The sequence below is a fragment of the Palaemon carinicauda genome, chromosome 8, assembly GCF_036898095.1.
Source record: "Palaemon carinicauda isolate YSFRI2023 chromosome 8, ASM3689809v2, whole genome shotgun sequence".
Classification (NCBI taxonomy): domain Eukaryota; kingdom Metazoa; phylum Arthropoda; class Malacostraca; order Decapoda; family Palaemonidae; genus Palaemon; species Palaemon carinicauda.
Genome location: NC_090732.1, coordinates 141743935 through 141763332, shown reverse-complemented (window position 1 = coordinate 141763332; position 19398 = coordinate 141743935). Strand labels below are relative to the sequence as shown.

At 34.1% G+C, this 19398-nt stretch overlaps 1 protein-coding gene and 1 pseudogene across 1 annotated transcript in view; both read left to right on the top strand.

Annotated features, from left to right (window-relative positions):
• Positions 1-8917, top strand: part of LOC137645993 (nitric oxide synthase, salivary gland-like) — a 27647-nt pseudogene extending 18730 nt beyond the window's left edge.
• Positions 8918-15724: 6807 nt separating this feature from the next.
• The window catches only part of Rpn8 (regulatory particle non-ATPase 8), a 48142-nt gene continuing 44468 nt past the window's right edge, over positions 15725-19398 (top strand). Inside the window, exon 1 of the mRNA XM_068379116.1 lies at positions 15725-16009. Within this exon, the coding sequence (XP_068235217.1) occupies positions 15835-16009 (175 nt within the window). The 5' untranslated portion in view covers positions 15725-15834. The remainder of the gene's footprint in view (positions 16010-19398) is intronic.

Genomic DNA, 19398 nt, shown 5'->3' with positions numbered 1-19398 from the left:
GAAGTTGATTTCCCTTTGCCTGTGCCACCGCTTCCCCCCTCCCCAATTAGTGAAAGATAGGCAGAGATGAGTAATAAATTTCCCTGACAATGTTTTCTTCATCTCCAGACTTGCTGCGACCGCTTCCAGGTAGATAATATCACCCAAGAGTTGACTGTAGTAGGTCAAGTCTCTAGCAGTAAACAGGTCAAGTTGTTGAGCGCAACGATTCTGTCAGTTTAACGAAGGGTAAGAAATGTTTGTCAACAGAATACATGAATAGAGTTGTAAATATTGGGACTATTTTTTTTTTTTTTGGGCGTGCTATGCATAACCTGTATTAAACGCATCTATATATGCATTCATACTCAAACTTTTATTTGTGAAAGTATAGAGACTCTCTCTCTCTCTCTCTCTCTCTCTCTCTCTCTCTCTCTCTCTCTCTCTCTCTCCTCTCTCTCTCTCTCTCTCTCTCCGAAACTTTCCTACATCTACATCTGTGGAATATTGACGAAGGCATGCATGAGGCCCACTAATGAGAATAATAGTTATATTGAAAGAGAAAATTCAGTTCATGTACGCAACGTGATAGTAATAGTAACTGTTTAAAGAGTAGATACATACCTTTAATTTGTATACTTTGCTGATTTTAGATATTCCTTAGCTCGCTTTCAGATTTATGTGGAATACAGTATTTTGATATTGTAAACTGTTTATTTAAATTATATATATATATATATATATATATATATATATATATATATATATATATATATATATATATATATATATATATATATATATATATATATATATATATATACTATATATATATATATATATATATATGTATAGGCTATACACACACACATGTGCATACACACAAGTCTAAGGAAGTGAGTCGTAACTTTTCACTTTTCATTGTCGGAAACAAACTCCAAGGAAATACTTAAATTTACGAAAAGAAAAAAAAAAACTAGTTAAGGGATGATACCACATGAAAAAAATAAACCAAGAATCATCATTTTGATGGATTCAGAAAATATACTGGAAGAATAACATACTCCTACAAAATGTTTATGATATATAAAAAAAGATAAAGGGCTTTCGTAACTGATTACGTTAGGCTGCCATTCTATTGATCATTGTGGCCGATTGATTTTGTATTATAATTATACGTAGAATTTACCATGATTATCAAACCCTATCCCCCATCCTTCTCCGGTCTCCTTATTTCTATAATAAGGTAAAATAAAGAGACAATTTGAATTAAAGGAAACTTATTTTCCTGTTATCAATTCCAGGTTTGGCGACACTACACAGGAAGAAGGTCGTTTCCTGTACTGTGACGAGTAACCAATGTCTGTTTGAGGAAGGACACAAGTAAGTAGCTTTTTCACCGTTTTGATAATCGTTAACACCTCTCTCTCTCTCTCTCTCTCTCTCTCTCTCTCTCTCTCTCTCTCTCTCTCTCTCTCTCTCTCTCTCTCTCGTAAACCATAATTCTCATTAGCCTGTATATATATACTATATATATATATATATATATATATATATATATATATATATATATATATATATATATATATATATATATATATATATATATATATATATATATATATGTATATATATATATATATGTATATTTATATATATATATATGTGTGTGTGTGTGTATATATATATATATATATATATATATATATATATATATATACACAGTATATGCGTATATAATATATATAAGCAGATTTGTTAATCAAGAACCCAAGCTGCCGTATTACTATCTTTTCGCAACTGAAACCTTCCTCTTTTCTATTCCCAGGTGGTACCACAAACTGACAATCGACACTAAGAACAATCCATTGCTGCAATACGAGGTAGGAGACCAAATTGGCGTCTTCCCTTCGAACAATCCATCCATGGTAATTGGTATCCTGGAAAAATTAGCCAATTGTCGGGACCCGGATACGAATGGGGAGGTTCTTGTTCGTAAACGAGAAGGTAGGTCTAATCGAGACTTGAAACCTTTAAGGGTAACGTATCAAGACCTAAAATTTGTCCATGAGCAAGCCCAGATTTTTTTTAAACCACATGAGGCGTATTTTCCCCCCCCCCCCCCATCATCATCATCATACCAGCAGTGTCCTGGGAATTTTCAACTCGATTTTGTTTTCATACATACAGCTAACTAAGATTTTACGCCACTTTCAGCTTTTGGTATTTATTGGTATTTATGCCCTTAAGGAACAATTAGAAAATTTTATATTTCTATAATTAAGCTGTGGCAGCTTAGTTGGGAGGCCACTTATAAAATTGTATGTAAAGTTGCCGCCTCGGGTGGTACTGTACAAGATTTGTGGAAAACCATTTCTGGGCATGTACAGTAGACTGTGAGGTATAAGTCTTTTTTCTAGAAAGACTTGTATAGTTCCTTCATTGTAACTGTTTCCAAATATTTTTAAAAACTATTTTTTCAATGCTAATTTTAATTCTTATAGTTTATTTTGGTATTTGAAAGTAATATTCGTGTTTATAACCCAATTTAAAAATAACAAAATCCCTCTATCATTTATCAAGCTTATAGTAGGAAAAAGGAGGTTTAGCTTCTCAAACCCTTATGTAGACTTTAGTTAAAATCGTTATCCATAATAATATCGCAACAAATGTAAAGACAGAAACCCTTTAAAAGAATGGGACTGAAATTATATATATATTTTTTTTTTCAGGAGATTCATGGTTACCACATCCAAACCTGCCTGTGTCCAGCATCCGAACCCTTCTAGAGAGATATTTGGACATCACATCTCCCCCATCCCAAGACCTGCTGAGGCTGATGGCTTCTTTGGCAAACAACAACCAACATAGATCTCGGCTGAACACTTTAGCCACGGTATGATATCTCGTTGGGATCACCATACTTTCAAGTATAGTGATTTTAGCCAATCAGCGTTCTCATAATGTTTATTGCGATTATTATTTTCAATCAAAATCATCATCATCTCATATTACGCCTATTGACGCAAAGGGCCTCCGATGACTTAATTCTCAAGTGCTTCAATTCTAAAAAGAATTGACAGAAAACATGTTAAGTCAGCACGTTCGTTGTCGGTTACTGACAAAATTGATTTCACATGAATCTTGAATGCTATTCACCATACAAAATCAGGGGTAACATACTTATTATTATTATTATTATTATTATTATTATTATTATTATTATTATTATTATTATTATTATTATTATTAGTATTATTACTGATTTCTCTAATTCAGGACATCGATGAGTATCGCCGTTGGAAGAAAGAATATTATCCTAACCTACTCGAGGTCCTGAATGAATTCCCAAGCGTCAAAATGGACCTGGAACTCCTGCTGTGTCAACTTCCCCTCCTACAGCCACGTCTCTACTCCGTCAGTTCCTCGCCAGATTTCGGAGATGGAGAATTGGCTCTCACAGTGGCCAGTTACAACTACAGAACTCTTGGTGAGAAGATTTTACGTTTGTTGAATAAACTTTTTTTTTCTTTAGACTTTTGGCATTTTAGGTTTGTATTTTTTTGCATATTTGGAATAATGATATTAATAAATAAACAATGAACTCGAACATATAAAGAGTGTAAAACATCGACTTGCTTGCAAATTATATTTAGCTGTAAAAGTTGGTTGCAAGTTTGAAAATACAAACTGTCTTGAAAGGTATGGGATATTCATAACAATATTAAAATCAATAGTCTTAATTCTAAAAGGTAAAAGCAATATATCACGATGTCGCAGTAGTCTAAGCCTTTATATTAAAAAATATATAATATTGATTACCTCTCCCAGATGGCAGAGGGACGTTGCATGAAGGCGTCTGCACTTCCTATATCAAGACATTGAAGCCAAGAGACAGAATCAAGGTGTTCCACAAAAGGTGAGACAAAGACACCCGTCCGACATTTACCTTTGAATGAAGACCTGAAAATCTTTATTCATTTTTGTAATCATGGCTTTGTTATTCTCTCCCTGTTCCTGTTTTCCTCCACTCGTATAACATTTAAACTTTTTGAGAGTAGGTCTATGCTTCATTCATAGTGAAGACCCAGATTTTGACTTCTTTCCACCTTTGGGCTTTGAATTTAGGTCCATTTCTGCTAAATACTTATTATGAGTCTTGTGCTCTTATCTGATTCACTAATTATGATAATTTTCTATCGGTAGTGCTCCTGAATTCCACCTTCCTGACGAAGGAAATTCCCCGGTCATTCTCATCGGAGCAGGAGGTGGTATTGCGCCACTGAGGGGCATGTGGCAACATTACCACTATCGGCACAACATTAAGTGTGCAGGTATGAGCTCCAGATTGATTGATTGATTGAATTTAGGTTTTCTGGCATCCTGACATCTAAAGTCATCGACGCCTATATGAGCTCCAGAATATATATATATATATATATATATATATATATATATATATATATATATATATATATATATATATATATATATATATATATATATATATCCTATATCATATATATATGTATATATATATATATATATATATATATATATATATATATGTATATAAATATATATATTTATATAAAATATATTATATATTATATATTTATATATATATATATAAAATATATTATATATATTACATATACAGTATATATATATATATATATATATATATATATATATATATATATATATATATATATATATATATATATACAAAACATATTATGTATATTATATATATATATATATATATATATATATATATATATATATATATATATATATATACAGAATGTGTGTGTATTTGCGTCTACTTGAGAAGAAAATAATTATTTTACCAACCCCATGTTTTTAGATTTTCATCACTAATTCATTACACGATAAATCAAAACGTGAATAACTTCATGATAAATATCAGAAGGTTGACAGACATTTCTATTTATTACAAAGGTCAACGGCCCAAAATTACGCTCTACTTCGGATGTCAAACCCAAGCTTCTAACCTTTATGCAGAAGAAAAGGTCGCCATGATTAGGGCCAAAGTACTGAAGGAAGCTCATCTAGCAATATCCAGAGATCCTAAGAAGCCTAAGGTAAGAATGCCATTCTCTCTCTCTCTCTCTCTCTCTCTCTCTCTCTCTCTCTCTCTCTCTCTCTCTCTCACACACATACACATGTACGTATAAGCGTTTTGATGTGTTTTACTAGACTAAACTGTTGACCATAAGAGTTACAAGTACTGTATATGGGAATTTAATTGTTTTCCTTCAAAACAAGCTTGATTAATTTTCATTTCGATAAAGTATATTATTTTAGGATGGAAAATAATCAAGTTAGAATATACTATATATATATATATATATATATATATATATATATATATATATATATATATATATATATATATATATATATATATATATGTATGTATGTATACATATATATATATATATATATATATATATATATATATATATATACACACATACATATAAATTATATATATACACATGCATATATATATATATATATATATATATATATATATATATATATATATATATGTAAATTTATATATGAATATATATAAAATATTACTGATAATTGGATAACCCTATTCGCTAACGAAGAAAAAAATAATTGCACTATCTTCTTAGAGAAAACTCTTTAAATGTATCATAACATGATAACATAAAAAATATTCAACTCTACTCAATAATCATTTTCAATCTGAAAATTAAATTCCATAATCAGAATAAAATTAAATTTCCATTGAGAGAAATTAGCTTATTAAAGTTAATGACTCACTCAACACCAACTTTTTTTTTCTGACAGGTGTGTTTCGTGAAAACTTATTTCTTGTTTTCATCTTATATCTTTAAATATGGGTTTTATTACTTTTTTTTAACAAGCAAAACCGTTATAGGAGTATTATTTTTTTAATGAATAGCCGACTCAAATACTGTAGAGTTGATGGAGTAGGGAGGGTAAAAATATAAATTTATATAAATTTTTCCTTTTTTTATGAAAGACTCGGAGAGAAATATGTATAAAATTTTAATCAGTAAATTTTCTTATGTAAAATCTGCATTAGATAAAATCAGTAAAATAGAATGTAATGGAATATAATTAATAAAAAGGACATAAAGATGATTGGAAGTAAGATAGGGAAGGGAAATTGATTAAACAGAATAAAGAATGGAATAAGGGCATAATGAAAACACATAGACCAAATTTGTCAGTAAAACTGCGCAAATAACAGAATTAAAAAAGGAAACAGAAACGAGGAAAGAATTGAAAAACCTTTTAGCCTTTGGCAGGAAATAGAATTAATACAAAAATTTTCCCGTGCTTCCAATTTAGTTGTCGCTGCTATGTGATTTTTCACCTATATTTTTCTTTAATGGTATCAATAGTTCATCAGTGTATAGTCGAATTAATGGTTGGGGAGTCGGCAGTTGAGTAGTTTTTACTGTATACATACATAAAGATACATAAATAAATAAATAAATATATATATATATATATATATATATATATATATATATATATATATATATATATATATATGTGTGTGTGTGTGTGTGTGTGTGTGTGTGTGTGTGTGTGTGTGTGTGTGTGTATGTGATTATGCATATTGTAGTGAGGATTCACGTGAGAAAATATAATTAAACTGGTACTTGGTCCCAACCCCAGGTTTACATACATTTGTTAATTCTTGTTTTATTTATCACTTTAGCGACTGATATAATCTTTTTTCAATTCTATATGTTTGAATAATTTCATGTATGTATATATATATATATATATATATATATATATATATATATATATATATATATATATATATGTGTGTGTGTGTGTGTGTGTGTGTGTATATATATATATATATATATATATATATATATATATATATATATATATATATATATATAAATATATATATATATATATATATATATATATATACATATATATATATATATATATTTATATATATATTTATATGTATGTGTATATATATATATATATATATATATATATATATATATATATATATATATATATATATATATATATATATTAAAAGTAGTTTGTTCATTTTATCTCATATGCTGAACGTTCTCGTGAGTTATTCCTCCATGAATTTCTTTTCACTATTAATCTATGTCTACGACATTTTCAGGCTTACGTTCAGGATCTGTTGCTCTTGAACGGTAAGGAAGTGTACAAGCAGCTGGTGCAGAAGTCTGGTCACGTCTACATCTGTGGGAGTGAAAGTATGGCGGACGGTGTCTCTGAGAGTCTCCTCTCCATCGTTCAAGATCATGGCAGGAAGACTGTGGAACAAGCCAAGAATCTTATTCAGAAGATAAAGGTAAATATTAACTTTTACGGTTATCTTTGATAAAGACATACCGATGATATGTCATAAATTCATTTTTTTTTTTTTTTTTTTTTTTTTTTTTTTTTGATGCATGCGAAATGCTGGTATAACTTTACTATGTGGCAGAAACGTAATCATTCCATCAAGGAACTCCTCGATAACGTTAAGCAGAAAGTGGCTTTTGTGTTTACATCCTGACTGTAACAGTTATACAAACTTGCAAGGAGGGAAGATGAAAGGAACGAGATTATTGTTGTTAAGGTCAATAAGTAAATCAGTTCCTCTTTATTTATAGCATAAAATTAACTAATGAATGTCTACTACAGGATGAGCGTCGGTACCATCAAGAAATATTTGGTCATGGATCGTCTGCCTCGCCTACAGTGATGTATCAGGGATGGAATTGTGAAAAGAAGAGCATTACTTAGAAGGAGCACATTTTAGATGTTTGCTCTCCATTTCCAAATGAAACTCCTCCCTAACCTTTATAGATCATTATGTTGTTTGGCTGTGCAGTTACGTCCATCTGTTGTATGGCACAAAATAAAACAGGAGTTACGGACGTGTCAGCCTAGCAAGCAACAGCGTGTGAAATGATGAACGTTCCGTCATAGAAACGTTTTGAAGAAGATGAATCACTACAGTCTCTCTTACCTTCTTTGCTTACCAGTGTGGAATTTCCGAAAGAAGGCAGAGGAGATTTGTGGTTTTAAAATAGCCATTGAATAGTTTTTCGTTTTTGAAACTAATGGCAAGTTTTCGCAAGAAAATCTTGTGGAACATGCTCGATGGCCATTAACTTCCTTGTCATGTTTCTGCAGAGTAGAGAACTTAGATGCAGAAAACAAGGACAGGAAATAAATATAAAACTGCAATAAGCCAAATCTTAAACATTAGAAAGTAAATAATCAATAAATGGATAACGATGCACAACAGTAAATGAATACTGTAAAAGATTAAAGAAAGCGTGTTTAAGCATACGCTTTCAGAAAGGAAAACTAAGACGATTTTATAATGGAATTTCTATTCAAATGAACACTTAATAGCTTCGTATGCCTTATGATGACTGGTGTGACGTATCTCAGTGGGACCAGTGAATCGTATTTCCCAACTCTAACATTTCACCGAATGAATTTTTCGTATGTGAAAGATGTGGAAAATGAAATAAGACAATTTTCTAGAAGCTGGACAGTTAAGTGTAAAGAATAGAAAGAAAGAATCCAAAACAAAGAGGGGATTGCAAATAAGAAGAAATACTTATCGTAGAATACCTAACCGATCGCTGCGCAAATCTCTCCGACCAACACCTGGACCAAAGTTTTTCTCAAGAGTTGATACAGAAACAATCTCCCACCGAACTTATTAAGTAAAGTCGGCAGACATCAGAAACTTCTTGGCCAGTCTATTATCCGATTTACCTGTTGAATATTGTTTTTTCCAAATTTATGCTGTGTTGTATATAAGTAATCAAATCTTACATAGTATAAACTTTGCGCCCATGATAGTAATGATAATATCCTGATAGATTATGATTGTGAAATGTAAATAAATGTTTTTTTTATGTTTTTAAAAGGCGTTTCTATACCCCATTTTTATGAGATTCGCGATATCATCGTTTGATTCATTTCTATATATAACCTGTGCTTCTAGCAGGATTTTCCCTGGATTTTAAGAAATAATCAGTTCGAAGTGCCAATCATACTTGTGTGTTGTACATGATCTTTTACTTTAGAACCGCGTGACCTTTGATTTCCGTGGATAAAAGAAAAAGAGTTCTTGTTTTATAACACGACTTGCCTCGAAAGTTCTTGCCTTGCAAAGGAGTTAATCGATTCGGTTTTTGTCATCTCTTTTTTTCGTAATCATTCATCGCTGCTATAAATTAGTAAGTTCGTCGTTGTAATTGCCATTACTCTTGTGGCTCTTATCATAGTTGTTGTGTTGTGATAACATATATGTTATATCTTCACGAGAGATAAATGGTTACTGTCTAATGTAGGTTTTTATAGCAGAATTATATATATATATATATATATATATATATATATATATATATATATATATATATATATATATATATATATATATATATATATATATATATCTATTATATATATTATATATATACAGTATATATATATATATATATATATATATATATATATATATATATATATATATATATATATATATATATATATATATATATATATATGAAGGACTAAATTTAAAAAAAAATAATAGTGATCAGATAAAACTTACTTGCAAACTTATTTAATTCTTCTATAAGGCTGATTAGGGTGCTTTCTGGTCGGAATTCTCATCCTTGAAGGTTCCCATACTGTCCCAACAAAAGGCAAAGACCAACATATTTAGTACACTACCTAGGATAAAAAAAAAAAATCCTATCAATGTTGTGTAAAATTGCAACTTATCTTACGGGGAGCGCTCTTTGACTATGAATGGAGCTGTAGCCCAAGGTCCATATTTCTGAAGTTCGTCGCCGGCGGTGGTGTGTCCCGTCTTCTTGGGTCTCGGGGATATCGACCCCCTGAGAGGAGGGATGACTCCCCCTTCCCTCGACCTGACAAAGGGGTGAGACGTGGCGAGGTTCTAGACCTTGCTGTAGCCTAGGTGTCAACGCACCTACTATGGGTTTCACAGACAGTGCAAGTGCGATTTTTTGCAATTATTCTGTAACGAACACTCGTATCAGTACGAGATGTTGCTATAGGGTATTACACCCAGTGAGGAAATTTATAGGGGTATAATGAATCGTTAATTATTAATTATAAAGAGACTTGCCCCTATGCCAAAGGGCAAAATCTCAATCATCCAGTCACAAAACCGAACAATAATATACAGAACCTCTACCTCCACCCCCTCCCTCCCTCTCCTTTCATCCCTCACCTGCTCTCCCCCTGCTTCAAGCTATCTCTCTCCACCTCCACGACGTCCATCCCTCTCTGTTCTTTCCCTTCCCTTCCCTTCATGTTCTCTTTCTGAGAAGGTAGCTTAAGTTGCAATTTATTTTGTATGATTTTTGTTTTATATCAAGCACTCTATCTATCTATCTATCTTATCTAATCATAATATTTATTGTTGTAGATATGGAACAATTCAATCGGTTGTTACCTATCAGATGACTGACTGCTTTATTCACTGGTTTGCTCATCTCTCTCTCTCTCTCTCTCTCTCTCTCTCTCTCTCTCTCTCTCTCTCTCTCTCTCTCTCTCTCTCTCTCTCTCTCTCTCTCTCTCTCTCTCTCTATGGTATTGGTTATGTAAATAATTATTAGATTGATAGAAAAAAAATCGTAAAAAAATATGTTTAAATCAATGCAACATTCAGAGAGAGAGAAAGAGAGAAGGAAAGACGTAGGGCAGGTGAGGGAAGAAAGGAGAGTAGAGGAAGAAAATGGGGGTTGGAGGTGAAGGGGGTTGTAGGCAGGCGGAGCTCTTCCAACCTGGTGTTCGTTTTCTTGCTTGGCTAATGAGTTTTGCCTCTTGGTATATGTACAAAAGTCTTTATTATTTACAATAAATGATTCATGATACTCCTATAAATTTCCTTACTGGGTGTAATACACTATAGTAAAATCTCGTACTGATACGAGTGTTCGTTACAGAATAATTGCAAAAAATCGCACTTGCACTGTCTGTGAAACCCATAGTAATAACGATGGGCTACAATAATTGTAGCTTCTGGGGCTAATAGCTTACCATAAGGAACATTGCTGAGCTCTACTGACCTTTGTGTCTGACGAGCTTCCACATATCTGTTTAGGATTAAAGACATTAAAGGTCTTTGGTTCCAGATGGATCTCGCCTCACTTAACCTAGGACGCAGGGTTAAAGAAAAAAAAAACTAAAAAAATAATTTTTTCAGGCATTTCAAAATTATTTGTAAAGAAAAGGCTCTCTTTAAGTAATCGAGTAAGGATAGAGATATTAAACCAACACTGGAAATTATGTAAAAGGAGAGGATTTCTGAAGATGGATTAACCCCTGATAGTTAAGCCCAAGTTCTTGGTCAGGCGATAAATGGTGAGATATTTGGATATAGTTAAGTAATTGTGTTAGAATAAGTAAAGGAAATCACACTAAAGATTCAAAAGGAAAGGATTTTTAAAAATGGATTGGCCTCTATAGTGATGTACAAGAACTTTGTTATGGTGTGATATTTAGATGTAGATAAGTAAGTTGAATAAATAAAGGAAATCAATGCTGAAGATAAAATAAAGTATTTTAAAAGGTTGATTGACCCCTCATAGAGATGCACAAAGTCTCCCTCGTGGGACAAAGGGTGAGAAATTAGGATAGCTAAATATGTTAGAATAAAGAAAGGAAATAAACGCCCAAGATAAAATACAGTATTTCAAAGGATGAATTGACAAATGACAGAGATGTAAAAGGTGTCTATAGTGGGGCAAATGGTGAGATATTTGAATATAGTAAAGTAATTGGAAGTAGTCAAGTCACTGTGTTAGAATCAAGAAAAGATACCAACATTGAAGATAAAAAGAAGAGGATTTTTAAAGATGGAATGATCCCTGATAGGTATATACAAGAACATCCCCAAGAACTTATATTTCTCAGCAAAATTACTAAAATGGGAGAACTGGAAAACTATCGTGTCCCATATAGCTTTTTTATTTTTTATATATAAAACCTCTTTTCTATGATATACTTTACATAGCTGAGTGGTTTCACTCGTGCGACTCGAAGAAAGTACTGTATGCGTCTAATATCAGTTTTCTTGGAAATACAAAGTATTTGGGGATATATAATGCCTATATCAGAACCATGGTATTCCTAAAAGGCTATGTGAATGTGGAGAAATGTTATTTTTTCTTTAATTGTTGCTCCGGGGAAGTCTCCCTGTACCATATATGCAAAGATCAGCAGGGGAGGAAAAGGAGCACTATCACTCAAGGCACAAACACCTGTTAATATCTTTGATGATGTGGTTCATGTACTCTGTCCAGAGGCCTGAAAACTCCACACGTGAAATAAAAGTAATTTGTTGGCCTACTTTAGCTATGGCAGGTCTAAAGCTATCCCACTCTTAGGCTCAGTTTCGGCTCCGTCCCAGGGACCCCAATGAGATGCTGGGCAGGAATTTTACATTATAAAATTATTGAGACAATGGCAATTGAGGGAGCAGTGATGTATTGTAGTAAAGTTAAAGATAAGGATCTTATTTACCTTCGAAGCATAGAATGAATACGAAGTCACTCGCTAACTCACTATTACTCTTAAGGTTATTTACCCTTACTCTTTTCAATACATCGGGTATACTGGCCCGAGACTAAATATTCATGTTAGACATAATCAATAAAAAAGGGAGTAGTACGAAAGGGTGTAATTATCCTAATCTAGCTATTTTATTATACAAAATTTACATGATTAAAACGGATATCTTAACAGTGGTAAAAAGAAGTTAAACAAGGACAAAACGAAATAAAATCAATGCAACTTAGCAATTCAAAATGCAATCAAAATATGAGTGACTTGAGGTGTCTTGCAATGATAAATGATTGAAGGGGGCTCGGACACGTGGTCCTTGTGACCCGAGACTTTGACTAGTCTCAAAGCAAAAATTATGAACGAAATTTGTATACACAATCTCACGCACTCAGCCCGAAATATGTAAAAGCCAGTAAAACCTAGATTAAGTTGAAATTAAAATATAACCTAATCTAAAAATTGTGGAAACTAAGTGACCACGTGATTTATCTGCCCTCCTTACAGTAATACTGGAAAAGTCCTTGTCCTCCCAAATGGCAAATGCTTGGATAGTTTGCACCCTTCGTCCTCTGGCCCACCCCTTGATTTTCCTCGCTTCTTGGCAGATCGTGTATCGCTGGCACAGTTCCCAGAATCATCCTCTCCCCTCTATCCATCCAACAGGTTACCAAAACTCCTATGTCCTCTGTTTGGTAGGAGTAGGAGTCAAGTGGGGTGAGCCAGAGCAATGCACATTGCCCGCCAGCCCAGGTCAGGACAGCGGTGCGTGAACGAATGGGCTGACTCTCGAGACAAAGCCCATCACCTGGGTTCAGCTTCTAAAACAGGTGAAGGTCATGGTGTGTAGAATAACGCAATTGAGGTGTCCTATTGGGATGTTAGGGCAGGAAAATGTAATAGTGTAAGGAGTGAATAGTTGGCAGGATTTTGAGCAAAATACGAAGGGGAATCTTGCAGCTCTAGAGGAATATACATACATAGAAATCCTACCTATTCTAAATTACTAGAAAATAATAATTCAAATAATTAAGTAGTAAAGGACTGGTGCATACATCTTAAAATTAGTCAGCCCTGAATTGGTGCTGAAGAGATAAAAGCTGCTCGTAATTCAGCAGTACTACAATCATATTCAAAACCAGTGTAATAATCTATCTCAACACATGTTGTTTAGGGAAAGAACCGTCGTACGCCGGCGTAAGGCTTTTGTTTTGCGTTCCTACGCAGTGACGTCACGAATATGGCGTATATGATTGTCAACGAGTTTAATTCAGCGTAGTCTACCCGTGTTTTAGTAAAGAAAACGTCAAGGATGAGAGCAAAAGTTTTATGGGTGACTACTATATTAGGAGCCAGACCCAAAAGACTGGAAGAAAGAAAAAGAGTGAAGAGAAATTCTTCTCAGTGAAACTGCTTTTGTGATAGAAGTCACTACGGTTGACATTTTCTAGGGTAAAAATATACGCATGTTTCTTTCTTCAATTTATTTGGTCACGACAATTGTTTCGCCAAACTATGAGTTCATAAGTGACCGATGATTTACGATAATTTTCCAATCTCCAACATATATAAGGATCCACTTCAAATTACGAGCAAATGCAATTTGAAGAAGAAATCTACTTATTTCTCTAACAGCACATAACCTAAAAAGACACAGAAACACGAAGCTTCCTCTAGGAAACCTATTGCTATCACTCAAGCGATTTTCTTGAATGAAATTCATATCGCCAATCCTTTGCTGGACCAGGATATGTGACATTGTTCAAACGGATATTCTACTATGTATGGTAGCTTTGCTATAACTGACACTTTGATAGAAAGACTAAATTGATATCCCTAAGCGATTCTTGTCATACCTAGGCTATCGTTTTTTTTCGCGCATAACCACATTTACTTTAGCACTTGCAGACAGGGGCAACACAAATGTTCTAAATAAGGACCTGGTTTGGCACTGGGTTGAGTGGAGGGAAGGGTTGGGGATACATTCATTTAATTTTTCTGCATTTAGTTTGAAAGTTTCTCATCACATTGTGTTGAGAAAATACTATTAAATTAGACCGAAAGATTCTCTCATTTTGAGTAGAAAGACTGTGGATATTTTACTTCAAACAGAAACTTGCTTGTGCATAGGTATAAGACTTTTCATTATTATTATTATTATTATTATTATTATTATTATTATTATTATTATTATTATTATTATTATTATTATTATTATTATTATTATTATTATTATTATTATTATCATCATCTCTGGTGAAATTTGTTAAACACACATTTAAAGATGCTGTGCTAAATTTCCTCTTAGGCAATCAAAACTCTTTCAGAAGTCATTAATAATGTTCCTTAATCCACCGATGCTTGAATAGATTATTTTGTTCTGGGTTTTCGTCTTAAGTTATGATTCTTATATTATAGAGCAATGCTACTGGTGACTGGTCTTGTTTCTTTTGTTCTTTTCAATCGTTTCTATTTTCAGCTTCGTTACCTTGTCTTCATTCTGCCTTAGGTATGGTGAATTTGTTGCAGGGTTTTCTTAACATTTTTATATTATTATTATTATTATTATTATTATTATTATTATTATTATTATTATTATTATTATTATTATTATTATTATTATTATTATCATTATTATTACTTTATAGTATTCAGGTATAAGGTCGAGTTCATGTTGGTTTTCTGTTTCATTTAATTTTCGACAGCTTTTAATAATATGTATGATAATTATTGGTTTCGATTTTAATAAGTCTTGATCATGATGTAATCTTGGTTCTTTTAGAGTACTATATTCATCTACTCTTGAGTTTTTATCTGCTTCTTTTGCTTCATTCTCATACACTCAACTTTGTACCCATTTACTGTCTTTGACATTGTAAACATCTGCAGACGAGAGATGTTCATGAAGATCTATCAAACATTTGCCTCCAAATCATAGAAAATATTTTTAGTTGAGCTAATTGATATTGTTTCAACCATAATCTAATATAATGAAAATTAATAAAACAAATTTATGTTGAAAGAAATAGGAAACATTGCGAAAATAGATGATGTCGTTAAGGTTGTGCTATTACCATTGATAAAGTCAACATTATCAATGAAACCTCTAAGTCATTGTACAACTGCACTCTCTACCCGACGCTAAGGTTTTGGAGTAGGAACAATAATTCAAGCACTTAGTCCAAATTTTCTGATAATACCACAAATATGACGACAGAAACCCTTCCAGTGAGCAAAGTAGTGGTCCATCCACTGGTTTTGCTGAGTGTAGTGGACCACTTCACTCGTATGTCTAAAATCGGTAACACAAAACGTGTGGTCGGAGTTCTTTTGGGGTCATGGAGATCCAAAGGAGTACTGGATGTCTCTAATTCCTATGCTGGTAAGTTATCCATTGATTTTATATAGCTCTAGTATGACGTGCGACTATTCAGCTATTTAATTCATTTTTAGTCCCAATGCACAGTCCGTGGGAGTAGCTAGTTTAGTATAGTCTTGTTTAGCCTACCGGTCATCACAGGGTAGACAATAAAGTAATATTATAAAAATGGGCAATAAACGGATTGTACAAAATAAAACTGTTATTCAATGTATTTAGTATTGTTTTGAACGTTTGTGATGATAATTTCTGGTGAAAATCCATGTTTTTTGAGTTATGGTGGGTCATTAATTATGTTCGAGACACCCTGAAATATAGCACGTATGATATTTAAATTAACTTTTTTTAACTTTGTTATGGACCCTTTGTATATCAAGGGCCAGTTCCTCCCTCATGCAAAAAAAAAATGGACACCAACTAACCTAAACTTCCCCACCTAACCTAACCTACAAGCCGTGTCCTTACCTACTTACCTAACTGGGCCTAATGCACCCCTGCAACCCCCCCCCATTACACTACCATATTCTTTGTCGACTGTTGTCATGCATACAGGTAGCTGCTATACAGTGTACACACTTTTGTTGCTTCTGCCAGTCATCTTGAATAAAATGAAGGAGCCTTTGTATATCAATAACTAGTTCCTCCTGCGTGCATAGAAAATGGACACCAACTAACCTAAACTTCCCTACTTTAACCTAACCAACGTACTAGCTGTGTCCTTACCTACATACCTAATGGGTGGGCTAATGCCCCCCTGCGACCCCCCTCGTACACTGCTGTATTCATACATACAGGTGGCCGCTATTGTATGTACACCCTAAAAATGTTGCAATCAAAACCGAGTAATAGTAATGAAACATAGTCAAAACAGTGGAGCTTTTGTTTGCTAGGACTTCCGGCAGATGCATAGAAAATGTGATTTTACATCCTATTTCTATGGACTTGTTTATATATTACAAATATAGTATCTCCATACTTAATTCTGCTAATGATTTATTGGTTTTTGCTCTGCCATATCTTACTTTTCTCACTTTTAAACATTATCGCATTGCTCCTATATTCAGACATGAGGAACACGTTCCAGTACGAGTGTTATCCCCATTGGCTATCATTTAAAGATAATTATCAATTATACAAACTTGACAAAGTTATAAATACACGCTTAATGAAAGGATGAGTTGTAGCTTCTTGCTCCTTCCTACGTTCAAACAGTCTTGATTTTCTTTTCCCATTATCAGACTAAATTTATCAAATACACATTTCGGAGCCATTGTAGGGTGCCGGCCAGGTCCGTTTTCAACCATAGAAAATGGGAATATTATAAAGTGGGGTGGACTGTGGCCGCCGTTCTAAAATCGAGTTCGTAGAAAACGGGAATATCCAGAACTGTGGCCATCGTTCTACCTAACCTATGCTAAAAGCCGTGTCCTTACCCAGGGGGGCTTCGCCCCCCCGGAACCCCCCACCCTTACACAACAGTTTCCTTGCCTACGACTACGACGGGAGAAGCTAACTTAAAAAACCCACCTAACCTATGCTAGAAGCCGTGTCCTTACCTACGAGTACGACGGGAGAAGCTAACTTAAAAAAACCCACCTAACCTATGCTAAAAGCCGTGTCCTTACCCGGGGGGGGCTGCACCCCCCCCCCCTTACACAACAATAATATTAACTATAGTGCTCCCAAACGAAAGTGGCAGTCGAATGACAGTTCTTCTTAATATTTCGTATATATTTCAAATAATTTCGTACCTTCACGACCTCTTGGTGAGGATACAAGAAAACAATTTGCCCAGCTTGACATTTGCGTATTAAATGATTTAGCGTGTCGAACTAATCCTGTTCTTCTCTGGGAATGGGTGACCTCTAAATCTTAATCTTTTGATTCTTTCTGGGTATTTTCTACCTACAGACTTTTTCAGTACAATGGAATTTTTTTAAGACCTTAATCCATCCTCTGCTTTAGGGCTTCTCCAGATAAAATGACCGAAATATTTAAGATTCGATGCGAAAAAATAAGCTCTCAGCTGCCACTTTCGTTTGGGAGCACTATAAGTAGTTATATACTGAAATCCATGAGTACTTACATGATTATAATTCTTAATCGCTGAATTCCGAATCTTCGGGAGGCGCGCTGACGATCTTCTTTCTGACTTTCGATGGGCGGGATGGACTGGGAGATATGGATGGTCCAGGAGAAGTGTGTGTAGCGGCCGTTGTTGATGGGGTTTGGCAAGTTTTGAGAGGGTAAACACGATTGATTAATTTCAAGAATGCCTTCAGTTGACACTCTGATCCCTCTAGATATCGCTTGCGAACACAGTAATTTGAAAAATAACTGTCATACATGTGTTTCCGTGTGCCGAAAGCAGGTATGACAGTCCTTTTCAAAACGTGCCACTGCGATTCTATAGAGTTAGTGTGTACACTGCGATCGTCCGGGTTCACAAAGTGAATGCTATGATTAACTGTGAGATGCTGAAAAAATTGATTCTTTATATTCTTATAAGCCTTCCAACAATCCGAAATAATAGTAGTTTCGGGATGGACGAATTCTACTAATATAGGAATCAACGTCTCAGCCGAACGATGCTCGACAACCTTGAAAAACGTCTCACGTGTTTGCCGATCAATCCCTCCAAACACCCAAGCACCGTCGACCTGATCCCCCCGGCCGTAGTTCTGTTTGCCAAACTTGCTCTCATCTATCTCCACCACGTGACCAGGACCGCCAATCTTCTTATTGTCTATCAAAAGAATATCGGAACACACGTCCCGGCAAAAGTTGTACCAATCCACGAGAGTATGAGAGGCAAACTTTTTATACGTCTGGTGAATGGTGTATTGGGGAAATTTATAAACAAAACCACAGACTAGGATAAAAACATCCTGGCACGACAACTGGGATCTTTAAAAAAAAACTGCCACGTTTCAAACTAATCTTTTTCCGGCACTTGTGATAATTACACCGCCAAAAGTACGTGTTTTCACCGTTTCTTGATTTGCCGTCGTACTTCTTAGTGACTTCGCCGATATTGCACTTAGAACACACACCGGAAAAATCACCTAACAGGCCTTTGAAATACAAGTAATCACTGAAATTGTTAGTGGCCATGAAACTAAACACTTGAAAAAAAGTAGGGTCGTTAATTTGATCGAACTTAATTATATCTTCACAAACACGAGATGTAGCACCGGACGACATTGTGTCTGCACTAGAAAGAACGAGCGTGCTTCATGTGAGGTATGGTATGATCAAGATTTTTGAATTCGTGAATTCTGATTGGACAAAAAAATGCCCTTAGGCTAATCCACAGGTCAAGTGGGGTCTCACTGGGTCGTTTCAAAAGTACCGCGGCTGCGATTAGTTCGGTAATTTGCCACTACAGCGGT